The sequence below is a fragment of the Mchenga conophoros genome, linkage group LG3 (assembly GCF_057382185.1).
Source record: "Mchenga conophoros isolate Kocher_MC1m ecotype Shallow Benthic linkage group LG3, M_conophoros_male_GT1.1, whole genome shotgun sequence".
Classification (NCBI taxonomy): Eukaryota; Metazoa; Chordata; class Actinopteri; order Cichliformes; family Cichlidae; genus Mchenga; species Mchenga conophoros.
In genome coordinates this window covers 56,669,094-56,692,790 of record NC_140528.1, presented here as the reverse complement: position 1 = coordinate 56,692,790, position 23,697 = coordinate 56,669,094, and the positions used below count along the sequence as shown (strand labels likewise).

At 39.8% G+C, this 23,697-nt stretch overlaps 2 protein-coding genes across 6 annotated transcripts in view; one reads left to right on the top strand and one right to left on the bottom strand.

The window, feature by feature from the left end:
• Positions 1-1,790, bottom strand: part of col4a5 (collagen, type IV, alpha 5 (Alport syndrome)) — a 67,634-nt gene extending 65,844 nt beyond the window's left edge. Inside the window, exon 1 of the mRNA XM_085263919.1 lies at positions 1,510-1,790. Coding sequence (XP_085120045.1) covers positions 1,510-1,596 — 87 coding nt within the window. The 5' untranslated portion in view covers positions 1,597-1,790. The remainder of the gene's footprint in view (positions 1-1,509) is intronic.
• Positions 1,791-3,398: 1,608 nt separating this feature from the next.
• Positions 3,399-23,697, top strand: part of col4a6 (collagen, type IV, alpha 6) — a 152,468-nt gene continuing 132,169 nt past the window's right edge. For 3 of the 5 annotated variants that reach the window (XM_085263893.1, XM_085263901.1, XM_085263874.1), the window contains exons 1-3: positions 3,399-3,489; positions 3,634-3,757; positions 3,913-3,958. In XM_085263893.1, the coding sequence (XP_085120019.1) occupies positions 3,747-3,757; positions 3,913-3,958 (57 nt within the window). In that variant the 5' untranslated portion in view covers positions 3,399-3,489; positions 3,634-3,746. Of the gene's footprint in view, positions 3,490-3,531; positions 3,758-3,912; positions 3,959-23,697 lie in introns of those variants that run through there. The other 2 variants (XM_085263908.1, XM_085263885.1) reach the window with 1 other exon arrangement.

Below are 23,697 nucleotides of genomic sequence, written 5' to 3'. Positions count from 1 at the left end.
ACTTTTTTGTGTATCATTACACTTAAATGTCAAAAAACCGTTAATATAGCAAGTAACTATCTTAATTAAAGTTATACGTTTTTTAGTTCATTTTCTCTTTTTTCCACCCTTTTAACAGTTTACTTCAAGGTCCTTGATAAACTTTCATGGCCTTGGTGAAATATTGCAGTAAACTTAATCTCTGTCATACCGAGACAACTTCCAAGCAAAGCAGGGAAGAGGTCAAACCATAGTTTTGACATATTACAGCTGAAGGAGAGGAAAGAGCTTCTATCTGTTGATTTATTCTTCATCTCTAATCACTTTATAAACTCTGAGCAGACAACTCTCAACTCTCAAATGCTGATTTTTTTAGTCTTAGACCTGATCCTGTGCTGTTTTTGTTATTTCACAGGATGCTCATACTCTGTTCAGTGTTCCAGTTGCCATCAAAACACTGAATCTAATCCATAAAATCTTCAAACACACAAATGTCTCCTGCATAATTTGAAAAACATGAAAAACCCCACTCATACCACGAATAGCTGTGTTAGAGGACTTACAGAACGGCAAACAGCGGGCAGACCTGATTGGACACGCCTGGTGTGTGGTGGGCGTGCAGCCACGACTCATTAATAATTAATGACGAGGGAATATTCATGAAATATTATATGAGGAGCCTGAGTGAGAGACACTTGCACTGATTTGGTGATGCATCGGCATCCCGACATGTTAGAGATCTACAGCTGAGGATGAGGAGGCACTAGTTTAAACAGATGTGGAGGGCGAAGAGAGGAAAAGTGCGAGCGCGCTCATACACTTCCCCACCTGTGTTGCTGTTTCTGAATCATCTCTCAAATGCAAAGACTAATCAGCTGCACTAAATATGGGTTTCATTTCTCTACACTTCAGTGTGAGTCTGAAAGCAGCTGCTGTCAACTTAAAGCACACCTGCACACACCTGGAGAGAAAAACGCACAGTTCCCTCTTTCAGGACACCAAAACAAAATTACGCACAAAAGACTGAACAGCAGCCCCGCTGTTCGAGGTTCAATCCGAACACAAGCGGGCTCTTAAGGGAAGCATCGGCGCGCCGCTTTCCCTCCACACGCCGAGTTTAGAATCCGTCCGAGTTCTTGACGCGAGAATAGGAACAAAATACAGACACAGGGCGGAAAAAAAATAACCGCAGGTACGCGAAACGCGAAGATGCGCACGAAGGGGGCAGGACAGAAACTTCGTCCGATCTCCCACCAAGAAAATCTGCAGGTCCTGCGAAGGTGATCCTAGCAGTCAAAAAGCCATGAAAGCTGAGCGCGGAGGTGTATCATTGGTGTAATTACATGGTTTTTATTTGCAAGTAAAACGGAAACGGCAACCGGGATCATTATTATTAGAGCAGAAGCACTTGTTATAAAGCAGACTCTCTATTTTAGAAACTTTACTCGCTCGCTGAGGGAGCCGGTGGGTCTCTGCAGGTTCTCCTGCAGCGGGGGAAAAATCAGTGCAAGGAACTGGAAGCGTACTTACCGCAGAGTCGGATCGCTGCACCCCGGCGAACAGGACTAGTAGCAGAGTCGCACCGAGCTGTCGCAGGCACTTTGAGTCTTTACTCATCTTTTGGGGAGAATAAAACAAAGATCCGCCTGCGTTAGCACTGTACTTTGGGGCTCTTTATACGCGTGTCATAGCCCTGCTCCCCCCACGCACACTGTGGAAAAGAAATAAAGAAACTCGTTCTTCTTCTCGGCGTGTCGGCGATTGTTGCGCTTGCAGAGACTCCCAGTGGTCCTGGCTCTGGCACCGTGCGCCTCTGCAGTTCCCTCTCTCTCACTTTTTCTGAACTCGTAAACCTGCCCACCGGATCTACTTTCCACAAGCGGTGCGCAGTGATATCAGGGATGTGCACCTTCCCCAAGACAGATAATTAATTAAAAATAAATTTGGGGTGATTTGCGAAACAAGATCTGGTCGTAAGTGTGAGCCACGAAGGTCCAAATGCCCAAAAGTGTATCGCGTGTTAAAGTATGCTGTAAATAATCATTATGTTTGAACCTCGCGGATGGATATTCTTTCTCCTGACTCCAGACCACCGCTCGAGGCTGTGAGTTTGACTTTAAACCTTTTCTTTTCTTTTCCTTAGGCCCCGGCACGTTACATTCCTGCCACTTTATTACAGGTCACTTTCTCCCAACGAAGGAAAGCTGCTAGTAGAATAGTACAGAATAAACCCTCCGTCCTATAAAAAGGTACCTGTTGTCTCGTTTGTCTCGCCTTCCTCTAAATATGGTGTGAAGCATAAAGACTGTTGCATGAACTTATATGAACACATGCTGCTGAAGTTACTGTGTGATCAAACTGTATGTGCACACACTGGGACTGATAAGCACACATAATCACAGTAAGCAATCATCTCAGCATCCAACCTTTGCAATATTACACTATCTATGTTACAATCACTGGAGTGAAAGAAACCAGAATCAAGACCTGCAGTGGAATAATTTAAAGGTGCACTTTTTGGGAGGATTTTATTGTGAATTTTTAAAGCATCACAGTTGAAGTGATTCTTGCATTTTTGTATGATTTAAAAGTCATCTAATCACAAGTTGGACTTAACATGTTCTCATCTTAAAACATGAAATACGTTGTGTAACTTTCTAAAAACTTTGAAAGCTCTACACTAGTAAGTTTGCTAAAAAATTCTGAAATCAAATTTGATGAAGTACCTTAGTAATATTATAGTGCAAGGTTATAACTGTAGTGCTACCGGGTTTATGGTTAGGATTGAAATTGGGACTGTAGCAAATAAACATGTGAATAAAAACTATATAGCAAGTCCAAAGCTGAAGAGAACCTAATTAGGATCCACAGCTAAACAAGCTGCAGAAAAGTCTATGCCAGAAACACAAGACACAAAAATTTAAGATAATGCACTGTAATAAAGGATTTTATAGCCCCTCTAGGGAGAACACGGTGTTGCAAAGCTTAAAGAGTACTCTGCTTAATTCAAGAAGTTTTATGCATTAGCAGAGATCAGGGCAAAGTACACGTGATCCCTAACACTGATCTGCGGTTAAAGTTTTTAAATGTATCATAAGGAGGGTGTTTGGGTGAATGGTATGAAAACACATTTATGAATTTTAAGATCCATCATGTTGATTCTTTGGGGACTAATTTTGCATCAAGTGTCCTAAGGTCATTTTAAACTTCAGTAACCACCTGAGCGCTAACAACGGTGGGGTTTTGTTTTTATGTGGAATAAAAGTCTTTGTAGTCTCTGAAAGAACTTCTGTATGTTGTTGCTTTTTCACTGATTAAAACCTGGACTGCAGACTTGCTTTACACCGCTGTGCCTCCTTTGCTGGTCCGAACCGTACTTGGTATGTGGGGGTACCTCGGTGGCAGTCAGAGGCATGGAGGCATGTGCTGGCCCCTCCTCTTCGCTGAGGCTGCTGAGTTGAAGCGCACCAGTACGAAGTGCGCAGCAGCGACTGCACCGCTGAAACTTGGGTGAGTTGGACAAGCTCTGATTTTTATGAAAGAAATCGCCAACAAAACGTGTGATTTCAACGCTGGCTGGCTGTTAATGCTTGGAGCTTTATGTGTTAAAATCGGGGTCAGTAGGACTGCTTCTCTCTCTCTGTCTCCGGGTAGATGACAGGGGTTTTTGGAGCCGTCGATGAGCGCGTTTGAAGCGGTGCCTTTTTGGTGAAGATAAGGGGATCGAGTTCTACCTGTGGTCCCCGCCTTCCGCCAGTCGGATCAATATGAAAGTCCTGTAAGGGTTATTTTTTGATTTCTTTTTAAAACGGCTCCGTAAACGTATTTCTGCAAAGTTAATTTTCGGCTTTGCAGGCAGCCTCTGCCGCTGCTGTACCTGTCGACTAATAAGTTCGGAGGGAAATAACTAAAAGACTTATTTTTGTTTTGCAGGATTTGTGTGATCGCGCTGACCTTCGCGGCGAGGTCTGCACTCGGAGTAAGTCCCTTTCGTTTACTGTGACACTTCCTCAGGTGGAGAGGATCCCCGCTTGGTTTATTTAGCGCAGATGAAACTCTTAAACACCCGATTTAGATGGAGCTGTGTTTCGTGAAAGAGCAGCTGAGCTGTGACCAAAATGGGGTTCTTGGTGTCTCGTTAAAAACAAGTGTGATAGCTGCTTGACTTACAGTGTTACAAAGTTACTGTCATACATCGCCGACACGCAGGTCATCAATGCTGTGCATGGCCTCTGCCTGAGGCATATGGTGATACTTTTATACATTTCTATTACATTTTCTCTAAAAAACTGTATTTATTAAATAGAGTCAGTCTTTCAGTGCTATTTGTTATTGTCATTTAAAGTAAATAACATTTGCAGACGAGCTTGTTGCACCGTTTGTGCCAGACACTGCACGGTATGTGGGTCCCTTTTTTAAGCTTTGAGCTGGAGTCCACATTTTTGCATCGAAAAAAAAACCCCAGTTCATATTTGAGTGGGCCCGCTCGCAGTTATTTGCAATTCAAAGCCCGCCCCGCTGATGAATATTAAGAATTAGGAGGATATCAGCCCTGCGTGCCTTTCCAAGCCACACCTTTCTGCTCACTTGATGAGGTTCTGCAGAGGGGATTGAAAATAGTGGAGGGCTTTGGTACTTCAGGCCCACTTTGTTTCTGTTTATTAATCATTTCAGTTGCACTTTATAATAAGGTTCGCAAAATAGGGTGCAATTCCTCTAGAGGAGAATGGAAAATTATATTCAAGATTCAAAGATTCAAAGTGTTTATTGTCACGTGTCACAAGAGAAAAGGCTTTTCTTTGTGCAATGAAATTCTTTCTTTGCTGTCCACCAACAGATGCCGGTTAATGTATACAATAGAAATATAACATATAAATACAAATAGTACAAATAAATAGCTGAAGTGCATTTTATCTGAAACTGCAGTGTGTGTGTGTGTGTGGGGGGGGGGGTATTTTCTAATCTTTTAACCTTGCCTTTTTACATTTACTTATGCATTAAATTTCTGTGCATCATTAATGCTTTACTATTCAGTTGTCCTCTTATATTAAATATAAAAATGTGACGAGGACAGCTCTCTCTCTCTTCTGCTTACAAGAAAAATTAAACAGCAAAAACTGCAGGCTTTGGGCCCAAGTGATCTTATAACACATCGTTCCACGCCCTGTCAAACATCCATGGTGCACACCTATTTAATGCATAATAAAAGTGTAAAAAAAAAAAAAACCCAAGGTTAATCCACTACATGGTATGGCCCGCACCCCTAAAACTACAGCATACCTACAACGTACGATGTAAAGGTTTTTTTGTTACTCTACTAAGTTATGCACTATTTAAAATTTGATTTGTATCTCCTGTAAAATACCTAAAGTTACAAACGTCTTAAAAATACTTCTAGTATAATTATTTTTGTGTTCAGTATTGTGCAGTATTTAGGACTGCATCTCTACTGCGTTCGTTTACTGTTTTAAAATTAGATTATGGTGTGCACTTATCCATACAGTGATGTTTATCTGGTGTGTGGTGGAAATGTTGTGGGGGCTAAAAGTTCAAAGACAGGTGAAGAGCTTATAGACGTCAAAATAGCTGTTTCGTTGTTGTCCTCTTGCTACAGAAAGGAACACATACTGTACCAAACAGGATTAACAGCAAAATAAAACAACACAATGCTGCTTTAAATATCAAGATATGTAAACATTTAACAATCAGTGTATCTCTATGATTTATCAGCAGTTTTACAGATGTGTTTTGCATTTTTGTAACACATGAAGTGATATCAACACAGATAAAAACCATAATAACCTTCCAGTTGCATCATATTGCTTAAACAACTAGATATTAAACATTTAGAACTTCTTATAAATGGAGGAAATGTGGGAAGAAGTGGTATCCTTCATAAGGTGAGATAATTTTCTTATCTCACAGCTGCATAAACCTGTTAAAAACCAGTTGGAAATCCTTGGAAATTCGTTGGTCTAAAGCTGGATACAGGGCTGTATGTCCTACAGGAGTAAATGAGAAGTTGGGGTCTTGCATTCCTTAATTCCATCTTCTTGACATTGGTGGAAAAGCAAACAATCAAATGAACAGAAGTGGAAATGATAGTTTACTCAGGTTCACACCAGTCATCTGTAAAGAAGCTGATTAAGTTGTGAATGAAGCGCCGAAACCATTACAATAAAAATTAGAATAAGAAAGAGCAGCGGCGTTGTTTGATGATGTCAGAGGTCAAAATTGGTCTTTTCTCTGGGGAAGCCATTGAAAATACAGCACATAGTCTCCACAACTGACAAAATATCAGATCATTGTGTAGATATCGCTGGGCAGGAGCATTTAAAATGTGTTTGACTTTGTCATGCTGGAGAGGATCAGGCTGGCCTCTAAAGGTTTGCTCACTGTCTTTAGTAGAAGGACGAAGTAAAAAAGGAAAAAAGTGCTATAACGCAGTAATTACATGCAGTTTGATCTTGAGCTCTCCCAGCTGAGGGAGTCGCAGGAAATGCCGCTCAGGTTGTGCTTCAGCAAAGACCGACTGACATTAAAGTGATTCAGCGGCAGAAAGCCTCCTGTATCCCAACAGGAATCAGCTGATGGAGCTGCACTGACTTTGAATTGACTCCTCCACCCACTTCCCGCCTCCCTGTTGTTTTGTGTTGTGTATGTGTGTGTGTGTGAGTTGGTGACTGAGTGAGTGACAGATGACTTCATTGGGTGGTCTTGCCTTTCATAACCATGGTAGCTAAGTCTACCGCTGTGGTAGTGCGTGCTAAAGTTTGTTTTGGGATGAATTAAAATATGAAGTTCATTCCTGTCTCTGCACCACTGAGTGCAGGAAGGTGTTTATCAGGTGATGTCAGCGTCATCAGATAAAAGCAAACACTTGTTTATCTCTCAATGGCACAGAGCGAGAAGATAGCCCAAGTTTAGGGTGAATGCATTACTTGCAGAAGCCCAACTCTTAGTTATTTGGAATCTTATCTGGGCATATGTAGTACTAGTATAAGTTAGCATGTTGTAGTTGTATAATATAGTAGCAGTAGATATTCTGAAAGGAAAAATAACAAGTGCAAAGGATTTGATGCAACACAAGATTCGCATTAAGAAGAATTCTGAGTAAAAGCATTTTTGGGTCGTGAAGTTTTTTTTTCCTGAATTTTGAGAAAAGTCAGAAGTCTGACTCCTCATTGTTCTTACTGTCCTCCAGAATTTTTATTTAAATTTCAGAATTCTGGACGATAGCTTGAAAATTACAGTGTTTTCTCTCAGAATTACTACTTATTACGACTTTTGTTTCTAAATTTTTAATTTAAATCATATTCCGATTCAAACTCAGAATTCAGATTTTTTCTCTCATCATTCTCAAGCAAAAACCCAACGCCGACACCCACACACGAAAAATAAAACAACGTTTTTGTCATTTGGTCGAATCCGGTTCCATATGTTCCAATTTATAATGTCGATAAGTTAGGATTTGTTAATAACTTTTGTGAGTTCTGGTTGCAGTTGCAGAAGTATAAGGTTTGTGCTCATGAAATGATCTGGAATAACAGGAAAATGCACTGACTTCTGTCAAATAAACCCAAAGAATCTTTGCCTGCCACTCGACCACTCACTCTTACATCTACGAGTACTCAGTGTCGCCGTATTATTTAGTCTAATCAGATAGTTTGCCCTATTTTATCAGATATTTACTTTCCATATTTCATAATTAATTTTAATCTGATTACCAGCTGATGCAGAAAATAGCCACCTCCTCTACCCTCCCTCCCTCCCCCCTTGAATTCCTGCAGTGCTTGGCAGGACTTGTTTCCCGCTCCCTGCAGGTGCTAGAGTGGAACATTCCAGAGACGCTGAGTGAAGGGACCAATCACTGCTTGATTTGTGGGTTCTAGACCCTACACAACACAACAGTCCTCCCCCCCACCTCCTTTTTTCTTTCCCTCCTGCCCTCCTCCTCGCCTTTCTTCACCCAATCATTACCCCCCTCCACACCCAGTTTTCCTATCACTTTTTGCCCTCTCTGTTTCCATAAGTCAAGCAATCCATTACCAGTTGATTTGTGGTGTGAATAGTAGTTCCCCACAACCTTTGCCTTTTTTCATTCTTTCTTTAAAAAAAGCTAAAGTGTGATTGATTACTAAAGTAGTGCTCTCCTGTTTAATCATTATTTAGATGCATTTAGGTTGTTCAGTTTATCAAAACAGTTATTATGATAATTGGCGGATAAATTTAGTCAATTTCAAATTAAAAGTATGAAGATTCTTCTGAGTTTTTGGCTCTTGCTCAAATAAAGGAGATACAACATTTTGCTCAGAGAAATGTAAATGGCAATTTTTCACCATTTTCTTATACTTTAGGATCAAGCAATTAATTGATTAATGAGTCATCTGTTTGGGTTAACAGGAGTTATGGCTATATGTTACAGAAACGTCCACACTTTCTTCCCTGATAATTTATTCAGTTAGAAGGTTTTAAAAATGTGCCTTCAGGGCTTAAGCAAGAATTTTTTTGTCGAGTTCAATGTCACGGTGAGGTCATACTGTATAATTCTCACTTTTCAAGGACCTGTTGTATAACCTATGTGAATTATGTAAGAAAGAGGACAGGGTGCAGATTATGACAGATTTTCCTCATACAGTAAATTCTTAAATCAGCCTTATGTCGACAGATCATAATTAAGGGGAACCTGTTAAAAACGTTGCTGTATTTAAGACAGAAAACAAAGATGGTGGCATACAGCCATACTGGGAAAATGTAGTGAAATGAAAGCTGTTCGATCTAATTAAAATGATTTAGGACTTTTCCTCAGGTTGAAATACTTCAGGGGTTGCATATGGGTTTTAGTTTATACGTGCCACAAGTGGCAGTGGGAATGATCGAGACCATAGTGTAGTTTCCTCATGGGAAGAAGGCTTGGGACAGGATGAGATTAGTCAAGTTTATGAAAAAGTTCTGTTGTTGTTTTGAAATGTGATAAAGAGCCACCTGGTCAATCTGGAGCGTGACGTTTGATGTGACCGGGTCGTGCTGCGCTCTCTCAGTTCTCTCAGGCAGACGCCTCTTCTGTCTCTGCTATTTTAACTCTCTCATCTTCTTCATGACGGCCTGCCATTCCTTTTTTTGTTAAATCAGTTTTTACTCACTCGTGCCATTTTTCTGGTTTCTGCTTATGACTTCAAAGCTGGAATCCCCCCCCCCCCTCAGGTTTACTTAAAATAGGTAACTAAGTACCTTAGGAACACTAAACCAAACATAGCAGCTTTAATATGTTGTAGAAAAGCCTAGACCATTCCTCTCCCACACCCACTGATAAGACTCTACTACCTGTGTGGTGCTTGCAAGCACTGGTGCATGTTTCCCCATAAAATCATTCACATCCGCTTAGGTCCACTGCAGGTGGGATGAAAGACACCCTGAGCCTTTTTTTTTTTTGTTACCGGGAAATACCCTCATCTAATTATGTAAAAGGAAATGCTGGCTTCTCATGATGTTACAGGTACCATGTACACACATTTCTAATCTCATGTGATGGGAGAGCCAAGAGTCAAAAACCAGACAGAGAAGGTCTGAATGAAACTTCACATAAAATAATTGCGCTGAGTGGTAGCAGAGCACAGTGGTAATGTATATGCTGAGAAACTGTCCATTGCATTCTCTACGTCTAAGTTGGTTTACCTTCAGATTACCTTCAGTTATATTGGCCTGATCAAATCAATCAGATGAAAAGCTGTATAATTTATATTTTCAGGTTTGATTGATCTTCTTCATTTGCTTCTCTCATCGCCTTCGCCTTATTATGTTATAATTCAGAAACACTGAACTGGAAAGTTTCTGCCAGGAACTGGTTATGTTGATTCCTAATAATGGCACATAATGAAACAAGAAGCATGTTTCATCTTTGGGGAACTATGTTTGTGTTACTCCTGTACAGAAAATATTATGGAATGGTAAATTATCACGAGACAGTCTATATACAGCCAAATCTCTTGATTTAACTTGTAGATTTTAAGGTTTTAATACGTTCTGTTTCGGCTTCAGTAGTGGTGGTTATGGGCAAATATGCTGGAGACGTTAGCACTGTTCAAACTTCAGGATCTGAACCTATCATTGCTCTGGTTTCTGTAGGTGCAAAAGACCAAGTAATTACCAATAACAGGCAAGCGTGAAGACATCTGCACTAACCGTCTGATGATGGACTTTGAATCAAAGCGGACTTGCTGAGGCAAAAAGTATAATCCAAACGTAATGACATAGTATAATGAGTAAAATGTACTTATACATAAGCTTATAGTCATGTCATTGAGAGTTCAAGAATGAAGGTACAAACCACACTGGACTACAAAGAAGTAATACCTCTCAAGGGTGCAGTAACATTACCCTTGAGTGTACAGGCCCGCTGACAAGCTGTTGTTTCCCTAAAGGTACAATAAGATACTTTATTTTACTTGGAAGTCTACAGTGAGGGACCCAGCATAGATCCACTTGCATCTATGCAGAAAAATAAATGGTTCAGTTGGATGGATTAATTGAAAATTAATAGAAACTTGAGTTGGAAGAAGTTTTTTTTTGCTGGAAATAATGTCAACACTGTCAGACACCAGGTCTTTTTCTTCTTTGAATCCTTATTTAACAGAGATTTTGTAACACTGTTTCTGTTATGCAATCCAGCTAAAAGCCCTGATTGTCATGTTTTTGCATTGATCCATGTTTGATTTCATTGCTGTGAAAGTGAACATTGTGAATATTATGTTTTCTTAAAACAGTTTAAAAGCTATGGTTAGAAGCCATGAAACATCTTTTATTGGGTGCGGATCGTGTTCAGGACAGTTGATAAAGATGATTGAAAGTTTGTCTTTAATGTGTTACAGAAGGTGTGAAGATCGTTATCAGACCTGCAGCTGGGATTTGCCAATATTGAACCCGTTCACTACTGGCGCAAACTGGAACGACTGTGTTTTTGTCTGTCAACTGTTGGTTTTAGCGTCACGGTTGAACTCATGTTATGGCAGTTATGGCAACATTCCCCTCCATTTGCCAATTCTTGGCACAGCTACTTTCACATATCAGGTCTGCCTCATTTTCTTTTGATCAAGCGCATGCTGTCAGGTTGTCCCACGATTGGCCGCGGTAAACTCAGAGGTCAGAGTTCGTCTGAGCACAACAAAGGCAGCGGGGGTTTGTGGCTGCAGCGACAGCTTAACATTCCTCCGCCCACTCTCTCCAGATTTGTTTATTGCACTTTGTCCTTTGGTTTTTTGCCTTTCATGAAAGGAAGATGAGCAAATTCACTGCAGATACAGCTAGAGCATATAGTGATATAAAGAAAAGAAAGGAGTGGGGAAGGAAAGGGGTGTGGGGTGTGTGATGATGTCTTAGCTTGTTTGATGGTATCTTCTTTTATCCTGAAACAACATATTCCCCCACCTATGTTAGTTTGTGGTATTTCATTATTTTTAATAAATTGTGGTTCTCTGGCAGAAATTGGCTGAGTGCCCTCTCCAGTTGATGCCAGACAAGTTGATGTCCCAAGTGGAGGAGTATAAGTATCTGAGGTCTCGTTCATGATTATGGGTAGATTGGCAAACGGATTGGTGCGACTACGACAGTGACGCACCAATCCGAATGCTATACCAATATGCTGAAAAGAGAGCTGAGCATGAAAGTGGAGCTTTCAATTTACCTGCCAGTCTATGTTCCTGTCCATGTCTACGGCCACTAGCTCTGGTGACCAAAAGAACGAGGCTGCAGATAGAAGTGTCTTAAATTAGCTTAATTTGAACGGTTGCTTCAAACAGGAGCACAGGGTAAAGAACCTGGCCATTTGGGAAAGTCTCAGAGTAGAGCTACTACTTGTCCACATGGAAAAGAGCCAGTTGAGGTAGTTTGGGTCCTACCGAGAGGAAACCCTGAGGCAGAATGTCTCTTACGTTGGGCTTGGGAAAACCTCAGTATCCTGATGAATGAGCTGAAGGAGGTGGCTGGGAAGAGGGAGAACTGGACCTCTATTCTTGGAACCCCGACGCTGAATAGTAGCAAACAAAAAAACAACCAAAAAACGATGGATGGATGGATGGATAAAGTGATGGAGGAAAACTAAGAGCTTCATCACCTCGCTTTGTATATCTGAGCCTTTTACTGTCTTAATCTTGTAGTTTCCTCACACCAGTCTTGTCATCCCTCTTCAAGCTAGCATTAGCTTTAAGATTAGCTTGGCAAAACCTCTTCATTTAGCATAAAAAGATAACAGCTAACAGGTAAAATGAATGATTTAGCAGGTAAATGAACCACGCATTTCTTTAAGGAGTCGGAGGAGTCTCCGAGCTAAAAGAGGAGTAAATACTTGATATATCTATTGCAAATAAATGCTAATAATACTCCAAGAATTCAGGATGTGTAAATAGAGGCGACATTGTTAGCATTTTAGCCATAAGAAGCTTAAATTCCAATTAAAAAAAACTTAGTCTAGCATTTCTTTTTCTAATCTACAACTGCTGTCAGGCTATTTAAAGAATGCTACTCTGTTGACAGCTGTAATATTTAAAGAGCTAAGAGTGAACTAAAATGCATCACAATAGTAGTTTATTTTTTAAATTATGATCAAATCGTGACCAAATGTTCACCCCTGTTGTTAAAAAGAATGACCAACATTAAGACATAATGATCTCATAATGATCTATGAGTTGCTTATAGGCCAAACTATAAGCAACTTTCTATATAAAATCATCATATTAGTGAAGGAAACCCTTAAACCTTGCATGTTGTACTGGCTGACATTTCACCTCTTTATTGTGGACTATACCGCATTTGTATCATAGACATAGCTAAAACTGTGGCCGATACTTTCCACTTTTTTGTTTTGTGGCTTCCTTTTTATTGATTTTACAGTTTTTTACAGACGCTAGGACACATTTCCCAATACTTAGGTCACTTCTGCAAAACACTTCACACAACCCTCCTAACTGACCGTCAGCTTGGCAAAGCAGTTCATTTCACATTCAAAATGCACTACAACTACCAAAACACTTTATTCAGGTCTCAAATAAACTCATTCTTCCAGAACACTAGCAAAGGTTGACAGCCGACAAACACACTTTGTCACCCACAAAACAATGACCTAAAAAACACTAACAACATGTAGCATTACACAGTGTTTTCTTGTGTAAAACAAGGACACATCTCTGTTTATAATTTCAATATATGTTACTGGAATGAATCAGACATCATGCAGAATTTGTTAATATTTGTTTATGTATTTTTATTTTTTTGCACTAAGTAATCCCAAAATACAAGAATTCATATACACACCATCCACTGATACACATACAATAGTAATGCTATTCTACTCCGTCTCCTCCATTTGGCCACAGGTTCTCATCCACATCACATCTTATGTCATCTAGGGCAATACACCTAGGAAAGAATCTTCTGGCATGCCAGAATTGAAGGAGTTGAAAAATTGAAGGAGTAACACCTGTGTAGATGTTCATCTACAATGAGAATAAGCTGTGGCTGGTTAAACTGCATTTTTAGATTTAAAATATGTTTCAATAAAATATTGCTGTTGCATTTTGCTGTCTTTTCAAGTTTTGCATTGTGTTATTGTTTTGGCCATAAGTTTAACAGTTTTGAAAACAGTATGTAAGCACATGCAAAATGTCCTGTCCGTACAAAGATTTTTGGCAGTTGTTGTGTCTGAGTGAGAAGATAATTCATGAAATTTGAGAGATGTAGTCATTGAATGCATTTTGTGCCAAAACAATGATAACTGGTCCTCAGTTTAGCCCACATAGACTTCTGTTGTGCTCACTGTGTGAGGAGTTTTGCAAACGTGACCTAAGTATTGAGAAATGTGTCCTAGCGTCTGTAAAAAACTGTAAAGCAGAAACTATAGCAATTTAACCTCCCATCCTCTGTAGACTTTCAGTTTCCTTTACCTTGATGCTCAGTTTTTCCCCCCACGACACCTTTACTTTGGCATACTGATGCATGCCTGTGCAGGAGAAACACATCTTCTTTTGTTTGTCAGTATACTGTGGTGGTGGTCTGGAAAATGCCCCTGTGGAGACAAGGTGTGTGTGTGTGTGTGTGTGTGTGTGTGTGTGTGTGTGTGTGTGTGTGTGTGTGTGTGTGTGTGTGTGAAGAGAGGCTTTGTCATTACTGCTAATGTTCTTTAATCGACTCATTATTTACCCACTGGAGTCCACAGTAATGCTGCTGTTGTGAGTAGTAATGGTGCAGGTTGCTGGTTTTGTTTAGGGTGATGTATCTGGCTGGCAGCTAATGTAAACTGAACCAAAACAAATGTGTGCACAGCTCTAATATCCTGTTTAACTTTACCTTTAGCAGGTTGGTGTTAACTGCTGGTTTAAAGAGGGAAAGCTCAACTGAAGCAGTCCTGTTTGTCTTTCTTTGCTTTAAGTTAATTTGCCAGCTCAAATGAAGTTTATCAAATCGCTAAAAGGAGGAATTATAAATGCAGACAGCATTTTCAGTCATTGTTTTCTTGTTGTTTTGCAGCTTTTGAAGCGTTTTTATCACAGATGGAGAAAGCAACCCCTTAAAGCAACAAATGTGCGTTTGTGAAGCTGAAATAAATTCTTTATTATAGGAACACAAACATTATGGTAAATAAAAGACACATTTACACTATGACCAGGAAGTTTTTCCCTATAAAATACTCTATTTTTATTCTAAACTTTAGTGTCATATCTCATAAATTCTTCATATTTTTGTTAATTTATTGTGAAGATGCATGAAGTTCATGAATGAAAACAATGTTTTTTCCTTCCAGAATCAATTCCAGAATTTTTCCCTTCCTATCCCTTGTATACTCCTTGGTTACTGTAACTGCGGCGAGGTAAACCTGGCGACAGCCCCACTATGACAGGAACACTATCATTCGCACGTCAGATGTGTCACGCATTGTGTGCTATTACCGCCTCAGACTCAGGCTGTCCCTGTAATTACAAATACTTCCGCTCTTGTTTTTCCACCTCTTTGTCTCACACTCATCCTTCACTCCCTCCTTTGTGCCAGCCAGGTAATCCAGGCATCCAGGTAACCACCTCAGCCCCACCCGCTTCTGCTCCCGCCTTTCTTCTTTTCCTCTACTTCCTATGAATGTCACAACTTTGGTGGACTGCCCCGACCTTTGTCTTTCTTCTTCCTTTTTTTAAATTTCACCCGTTACGCTTCCCTGTCTCCCTTTCTCTTGGTTCCCTCTTTTGTTATGACTTCACTGGAGGCAGCTTCCAAAGTTAATGATGCCACTGCTTTGCTTTGAGGAAAACACCGCCTGCAGGCAGGGAAGTGCCACAGCTTATTGCTGTATGTCAGTCAGACACTTCAATGAAGGCAGTAACTTGCAGATATAATACTTGTTTTATGGAGCTGACTTCATGTCTGACCACAGTTCCTGCTCTGTCATGTTGCCTGCAGAATAAATTGACTAGTGAACTCACTTTTAGAGATCATGCATTGCTCTCTTTCCCTAGACATGATTTGCTCTCACAGTTCCCTACATTTGTAACTCTGCTAAAACGCTATCTGTGCTTTTCTCTTTGAACTTGCTACATAACAAACATTACTCCCATTTTTGTTTGATGTAGGCCAGGAAAACGAAAGTAAGTGGTTTAATTATAGGATAGATTAACAGTTTATTACCCAGGTCACATGCTTAACTCAAACATGGGAAACAGAACAGAGGCTTGAAATCCAATGAACTTAAGAGTAAGATGCAGAAATTTCAAAATAAAACAGGAAATGACTACATGGAGCATCAACATTATGACAGTTACACTAAGCACACCTTAAAATCACAGCTTAAATCTGTCAGCCACTGCTTTGCGGCAATCAAACAGTGAAATGTATTGTAATTCTTACTTAACTGCATCTGTAATTAATTTTTATGTGTTTTTTTCTATTAAATGTCACATCAATCGGCACTCTGTGGGGTTTAAGGTCCTAGCGTGGTGGTGAAAAGAAGTGAAGGATGGGCTCACTCAGTAACCTTTGTCAACCGGCGGGGTTTTGTGAGCCACCATAAATTAGAAAGACTTCCCAATTTGTCTCTTAGGCCTATCCAGAGGGGGAAATACCACATGACTCAGGTGTAATTTACTGTGCTTTGTAGATGAAAATGAAGTTACCATCCATGCCCGGCAGTTGAACCCAATCAGCACTGTTCATCATCTGTGCAGCAACCCCTCTTTACTTTTTTGCAGCTAAGTGTGGTTTTCTTGAAATATGAGCTATATCAAGTAACTTGTCTTGTAAATTCTTTCAGTTTATCAGTCTTCATCTACTGTCAGCCTTTAACGTTTTCTAGCAACGCATGAAAATTCAGAGACCTCATCATGGTTCAGGTTTTTCATGAGCGTATCTTCTAGAGTTGTTTACAAGCCAGTCTCTGCTGCGGTTGAAGTCCTTGGAGAGGATATTTTCAGGGACTGGGTCACTGCGTTCTCTGGCACGCGCCCCAAAACCTGACCTACTGTCGGCAAGGACTCCGTCTACACTTGCAAACCCCGACCCAGTTTCTCATGTGCTTACTCATACCTGACTGCATGACTGTGAGGAAGTGTAAGACAGCTTTTGGCAGGTGTAAAGCTGAAAGTCGCATGCAACAAAGGACCTAGTTTCTGTTTCTAGTTCAAAGAATTTCTACTGACAACATAAACAAAATTATAGTGTACTATTGTGACAACATGACTAATAAAATACATTTTATTGCAGTAATAAATAGCCTTAAACCAAACCTAGTTTTGCAAAGCTGCTCCTCGTGTGTCTTTCTTACCTAAAAACATCAGTTTATCCATTTAATGAAGATTTTCAGGACTTTCACACAAGTGGGCGCTGACTGGCACTGTTGGCTTTGGCTTCAACCCTGAGTTTTAAACTATTAGCTTTAACTGCACTTATTATGGGGTGATGGGCCTCCGCTAGTCCTCTGGCTCAGTTCCCTGTTACCCGCTATGGCCCCAAACAGTCACTAATGAGGGGAGGTAAGGGGTCGGGGGGAGACAACAGCTGATAACTGTGATCATTTATGATCTCAATTTACATTTGAACATTTTAAAATATCCCTCGTCTGTGGTGCTGAGGTGGTCGTAAGCTTCCTAAAGCTGGGGTGTGTTTGTCAACACAGCGCAGTTGCCACTCATATTTATTTAGCCGGCTTGTTCCTAAAATAGCAACTCACTCACTGGCCTAGCTTCAGGGCGTGAGCGAGGAGTTCATTATTTCTGAGCGGTGAGTGAGAAAGTGAGTGGGCGCATGTGACAGAGGGGACACAAAGACACTATTAACTCGTACAAGTTCTGTTTCTGTTATAAAGGTGTTGCACGTTGGTCTACAAATATGAAACAAATGGCTAAAAATCTGTCGACCATGACTTCATCAGACAGTGAATTAATTTGACTTAAATCAGTCATGATTGACTCTATTAAAGCAACAACAGTTTCTGACTCATGCTCTGTTTTTGTCCAAAATATAGCAAAGTCAGCAAAAAATCTGGTGTAAAACAGCCATCAGGTCACTTTGGTTAATAAGTTACAAATGTTTGGGCCTCAAATGGGACTAACTCGCTGTCGTCCAAGTACCAGTCCATTTACTCAACTTTAACACTGTAAATATATCTGATAAAACCACCTGCGCGAACATCCTCTGTGGTTATATTCTGTGAGCCAACAGTAACGTGCTGCACAGCATGCTGTGTATATGTACACTTCAAACAGCAACAACATGTAATAATTTGCTTCAGCATATTTCCATGAACATATGATTGATATTGATTTGGACAGTTCACAAAGCTTTATCTACTCCCTATATATTTGCATTACTACCATGATCAAAGATTATAGCAGGGAAGGAAGATAACATCACTTCCACTCAGTAGCACACCATACATGCTTCATCTATTAGTTAATACACTTTCTGCCTTCCATGATCTCATCGACTCTCCAAGCAGAGCCTGTTTTAAATCTTTCCAGCCGAATTAGCTGTTTGACATCGCTTAAAGGTTTATGACTTGCAGCCTGCCGTTTGAACATAAAGGTCTTGAAGTGATATTGAGGTCGACACACCAGTTCGATAAGCCATACCCGAACCTGCAGGTGCAAACACACTTAAAAGAAATGGTGCCTTTCTTTGTTTCCGTAGGGCAGAAGATGAAGTGATACAAAATTTGACTGACATAAGTCTTCTGATAATTTTACAGGCTTGTAGCAGCATGAGTGTGAGGAGTGAGGTTAGCATGGGGGGGAAAAGCCTGTAAGGACCCAGATTTTACAGCCCGGGCTCGAAAAAACCTTATCGAGTGTAAATTTCAGTCCTTTTGTATACTTGAGGTGAACTGAAGGTTTGCAGATTCCTGTTTCTGTTCACGTCTTTGTCTTCATATTTGTCTTATTCACGACAGGAGCTCTTTCAAACAGTGGCACCAATAATGTACATAGAGTAACCTTCCAGCCTGTGCAAGTGGAATGACGAGGTATTTGAAATATTTTGTACACAGTATAAGCTTATTAGCTGTGTACTTCAAAACAACCTCTGCCTAAGCTAAAAAAGCTCCTCGTGTACACACTGACCTTGTGAACGTGTCCTTGCTCAGCTTGGTTAAGAATGAACTGACGCTTTAAAAAAAAAATCTCAACAATATATTCATTTAGATCATTTAGTAATGTTGCTTGAATCACTGGCTCTCTTCCACAGTGTTTCTTCCTGTTAAAAGGGAGTTTTTCCTTCCCACTGTTGCTTTTTCAACGAGGGTTATTAAACGTTTTATAGACCAAGCAGTGCATCGATTAATTATTGCAGCTCTTGTCTTTTTGAAATTATGACAAGCACATACTTTCCTTAAATAATCGAGGGTGATAAAATGTAACTGAATGACTACCAACAGGTTGGTGTAAGAGAGTCTCACATGTTTTCGTTCATCAGTGCATCTCACCAGATAACTTTTAGTCCATTGTGACACACAGCGGGGACAGGTCTGGGCTTGGGACTCGTCAGTCTGTGAGACCTAATAGCTAATGAACCATTGCCATGGGCAACATGCGCATTCCATGTCATCGCCATAGCTACTACCACCCCTCACCCCTCCGTTTCAGCCTATACCTCCCACTCCTGCTGCCCTACAGCCCCTCGAAGAGGTCACACACCTGTCTGCACCTCGTCTTTCTTCTACTTCAACTTCTTCTTCTCTTCTCCCCTCATCTCACATTCTCTCTCCTATATTTTTTTCTTTTTTTTCCCATACTTTGGACAGTTTAACCTGAATAAGAGCGACCAACCAAGGTCTGAATGATGGAACAATAAAAGTAATCCTGTAACTTTTGGAGAGCAGAAGGTTAGAATAAGCACAATATTTTTGCCACAATCACCTGTTTTATACTAGAACATATACATATCCTTACAACTCTCAGTTGAAATACTACTGCTACTATTATTGCCTAAATCTAGCCAAGTAGTTTTTAAACGGAATCATCCAGTGAATGAAACTCCCTAACACTATAGTCAGACAAGGTAAAAGATTTATTGGATACTGCTTCAAAACCAAAATTATTGTGACAGGATAGTAACCAGGTCTGTCACCACTCGCAGTTACCATCTTCAAAGCAACTTTGGTGCGTCAAGATGGCAATAAGGCGGAGTCAGTCTTCTATCAGTTTGTGACTGAATGGACTCAAGTTGGCAATGAGATGCAATGTGTTTATAATGATATGGCAAACTTTGTCAAAAATACCAAATATTTTTGTTGGTCACCACAGCTATTGGGTTTCGGTTTTCAGCAGCAAAAAAATTGAATGCAGTCAGTGGGCAACCATCAGTTTTACCTAGTTGCAAGAAGTTTGCCGTCTTATTTTTATTCTAGTGTGACTGAGCCATTACAGGACATGAAATGTGGTATCCTAGCTGCCAAACCTATAGTCCACCACTATTTGTTCAGCCTCCAAAAGCAACTCAAAAGCAAGCAAAACAAAAGAAACTCATCAATTAAATCTTAATTTAGTTTTAACCGGTGAGAATTTTTGGTTTTATTATAATTTTCAATCAAATTTGATCATGCAGAGACCTGATGTGTACAGATAGAATAGCTCCAACAATATATTAGTGATATCATAAAACAAGTATATTATAAAATGTGTTAAGGATGTTAATACAACATGCTTAAAACTCAGTCAGCTCTCATCTTCAAAGCAACTTTGGTGTATCGTGCCAAAAATGTACTTAAAAAGAGAGGATGACACGTTCACTTTGAGCCTGCTTGGCTTATGGAGTTTCTTCTAGAAGAACAGTGACTCATAGCTATCATTTAAAATTTAACCCCATATATGTAGTCATAGTTAGTGGGAACTCATCCATCTTTTAAAGCTGTCGTGTGCCAGAGGTCTCTCTATTTGTTTAGTCTGAAAGTTGTTTTGTCTCACGAGGATCTCCTTCAAACAGAAAAAACACTTGTAAAATCACACATGAGTCACAAAACCTTTAAGTCACATTCCAGCTGTGTTTGACAGTTTAAGTAAAATAATATATGCAGACTGTCGTGTGACAACAGTTAAAGCTTAAGCCACAGTCCACAGTTAGAGCTTTCATTTTGCATTATTCTCTGCACAGCACAAAAAGGTTTCTGCTGCCACTTAAATCAACTTTATATTTTGCTTGTTGAACTTCCATCTAGTCTGTTTATGTTTTTTCCCGATGTGAGGTGTTGTTGATGTAGATGTAGGTGATAGCAGAATGGAACCACCATTTTGGTTTCATGACCAAAGATATCACCACGATTCCATCAAGTTGGTCGTCTTTTGCCTGGGACAGCCCAAAGTTTGTTCATCTTTATTTCTATCCTTTTCCATGTAGTCTGCTTCATCATCTATAACTCTGAGCAGACTGTTGTTTCCACGCTACTTCCTCTCCTGTGATGAGCCTGATGCAAACAAGCTTCTGCTACTTCATCTTGATTAGATATTTTGTTGTTTGTTGAAATACTAAAAGTCTAGTTTTGTTTGGCATGGTTTATCTCCATGTGTTTGGCTTTGGTTAGTTAGTTTTTTGGTTGATTTGGCCATGATCAAAGATTCTTTCATTCATCATGTTGCGTCTGGGATAGTCCAGTGTTTCATTAGGCTTTGTGTATTTTTTTCCTGTGAGAAGGTGGTCACAAATACACAGGTTAATTCTTTCCAAAAGACTACAATACCTATAAATCAGTCCATTGGAGAAACCTAATTCTTGGATCACTCCGAAAAGCTGTGAGGGGTCATGGGGGCTGCTGGAGGTAAGAGGTGACTGAGTGCCAGCAGGCACACTGTGTGGTAATACTGCACAAGGGTCACTGTTAAAAGGGCAGAAGTCATAATGTTACATTGAGGAATTAGCTAGCAGGAGAGGAGAGTCAAGAGCACAAGTGGGATCATCATCACGCTATGTGATAAAGGTAAACAGCCTCTTTTGGTGACCTTCAGTGACCTTAAAGTTTAATCTGTTTACTGACTTGGAAGTGTGTTTTCTCTGGGTTGTAGCTGATAAGAGGAGAGATGACTGATGGATTTGCAGGTTAGTCAGCTCGGTGCAGCAGGATGTGACCACAGATTCACCTGCTGTCCGGACAGGTGAGAGACAAACTAGAGATTTTTTAGCTGAATCCAGGAGGAGAAGGCATTTGGATTTATCAGTCCAGCAGTTGGAAGTTTCACCATAAACTATGGTTATTTAGCATGTAGCTATAATGTATCCTAACTGTAATGCTACCCAGTTCAGTTGGTGACTATGAAGGTCCACTTGAGCATCCACCATTGTGATGGTATCTACATGAGAGAGTAGAAGAGAAAAGACAAAACAGGTCCCCCCTCATTATTTTTAAACTATGGTTGAACTTTAACTTTGGAATGGGATAATTCTTGCCCAGCCGCTTTTGCTCAAGCCATGGCCTGAGAAAGATTACACCAAAAATAAAAGTAAAGATAATGCAAGATAATAAATGCCTCAAATGACTGAAGAAAAGTTGGATGACCTCAAAACAGAGGGAAAAATGAGGCCAAGACATGTCACTACTAAGAGGGTCTGTTTAAGCCTGACCTCTCCTACAATTTTGAGAAATACTGATGGACTGATGTAGACCTCAGCTGGTGATATGGAGATAATGTCAGTCAATCATAAGAGTAATGAGTCTTTGGAATTGATGAGGTCAGTCAAGGCTCTCAAAGTCGAATCATCTTTCTGGGCAGCTGACTCACAATCTAAGAAGAAATGGCTTTGGGGGTGAAACTGTTGGTCTTTTGATGGTATTGGTCTGAAAATACCTTTTAAATCAGCCTTATTCTGATGAGCCACCAAGTTGCTGTTTAAGATGAACTTTGTCTGATCTTTATGTGTTAACTGGAATCCATTCCAGGTTACATCCATCTTAGACTTTGCCCAAAAGCTAAGATTTTATGTGACAAAGATGGATTCTCAAAAACACAGGAGGTATGTAAAAAGGTGAAGTCAGCTGGTACAACTTCAAGAGATGAAGGAAAATAAAAGGCAAAAAAATACTTACTTGAGTTACTTTCTAACTCAAAGTAAACCAATGCTACGTCTCCCCTTACCTTAACAAGCCTTCCCACCACTCTTTTTCTTACCATGTAGGTCATTGTTTATGCGTCAGCAATAACTTTAGCTGTGCACTCTCAGTGTTTAACCATTAGTATGGGCATTTGGTTTCCCTGTTTATGTTGAATCTGCTATCATTCAAGGACTTAAAATACTGTTTGGATCACAAGATTCTCTTATTTGTAACTATATGAAAAAGTTTACACAGTTTAGTTTAGTTTAAAACTGGGCTCAAATATATATGTAAGACCAGGTCAGAGCTGAAATTGACACCGTTGTGGAGGATCTCTCCAATAAGCTGAACTAAGTTGTGCTTAATATTAGTCTTTTCCCTTTATAAGCCAATTCGACTAGACTAAACAGCAGTCCCAGTTTCTCATGTGGTCCCTTGGGATAATTAATTGATTACCCCTGTTATAGAAGGACATTGGTTAATGGTAACAGGGCAACCCGTGTTTTTTTTTTTTGTTTTTTTTTAACTTTGCTGTTGGAAAGTTAATTTTGGAGAGCCAAACCGTAAAAATGGACAAATCTTTGCACAGGAAAGAGTTTGGTTTTCTTTGAAGCACATAAGCTGTGGTACAAGGCATTAAAAAGTAGAGGTGGGAATCACCATATATCCCACGATACGAAATTATCACGATACTTAACGCACGATACAATATTATTGCAATTTTTAAAAATATTTTGCGATATTCAGATTCTGTACATAAAGGTAAACTTTATCAATATTCATTTTATCTAATATCAAAGTCTCACACTCAGTCTCTCTCATTTCAGTCAGTTTTATTGTTGACAAACTGAACGTTTGTATTACAGTCTAGTCCAACTTACTGAATGCAACCATCTGGTACAATTATAGCTATTCTGAACTATGCAATTTATGAAAACTATGCAGCCCCTTCAGCAACTGAAGAATTTGAAAGTAAATTAAAACAAAATATAATTTTACATTAAATAAAAAAGTTTTAAACTTGATTAAAATAAAACATGTCTTAAATTTAAAAAAGTAAACTGTCATGTTTATTGCTGCCAAAAAACAAGTTAAACACATTTGGACAGTGAAGGAATGTCAGGATTCTTGTTCAGAAAAAGGAGCTGATCAACATGCTCTGAAGTCAGAGT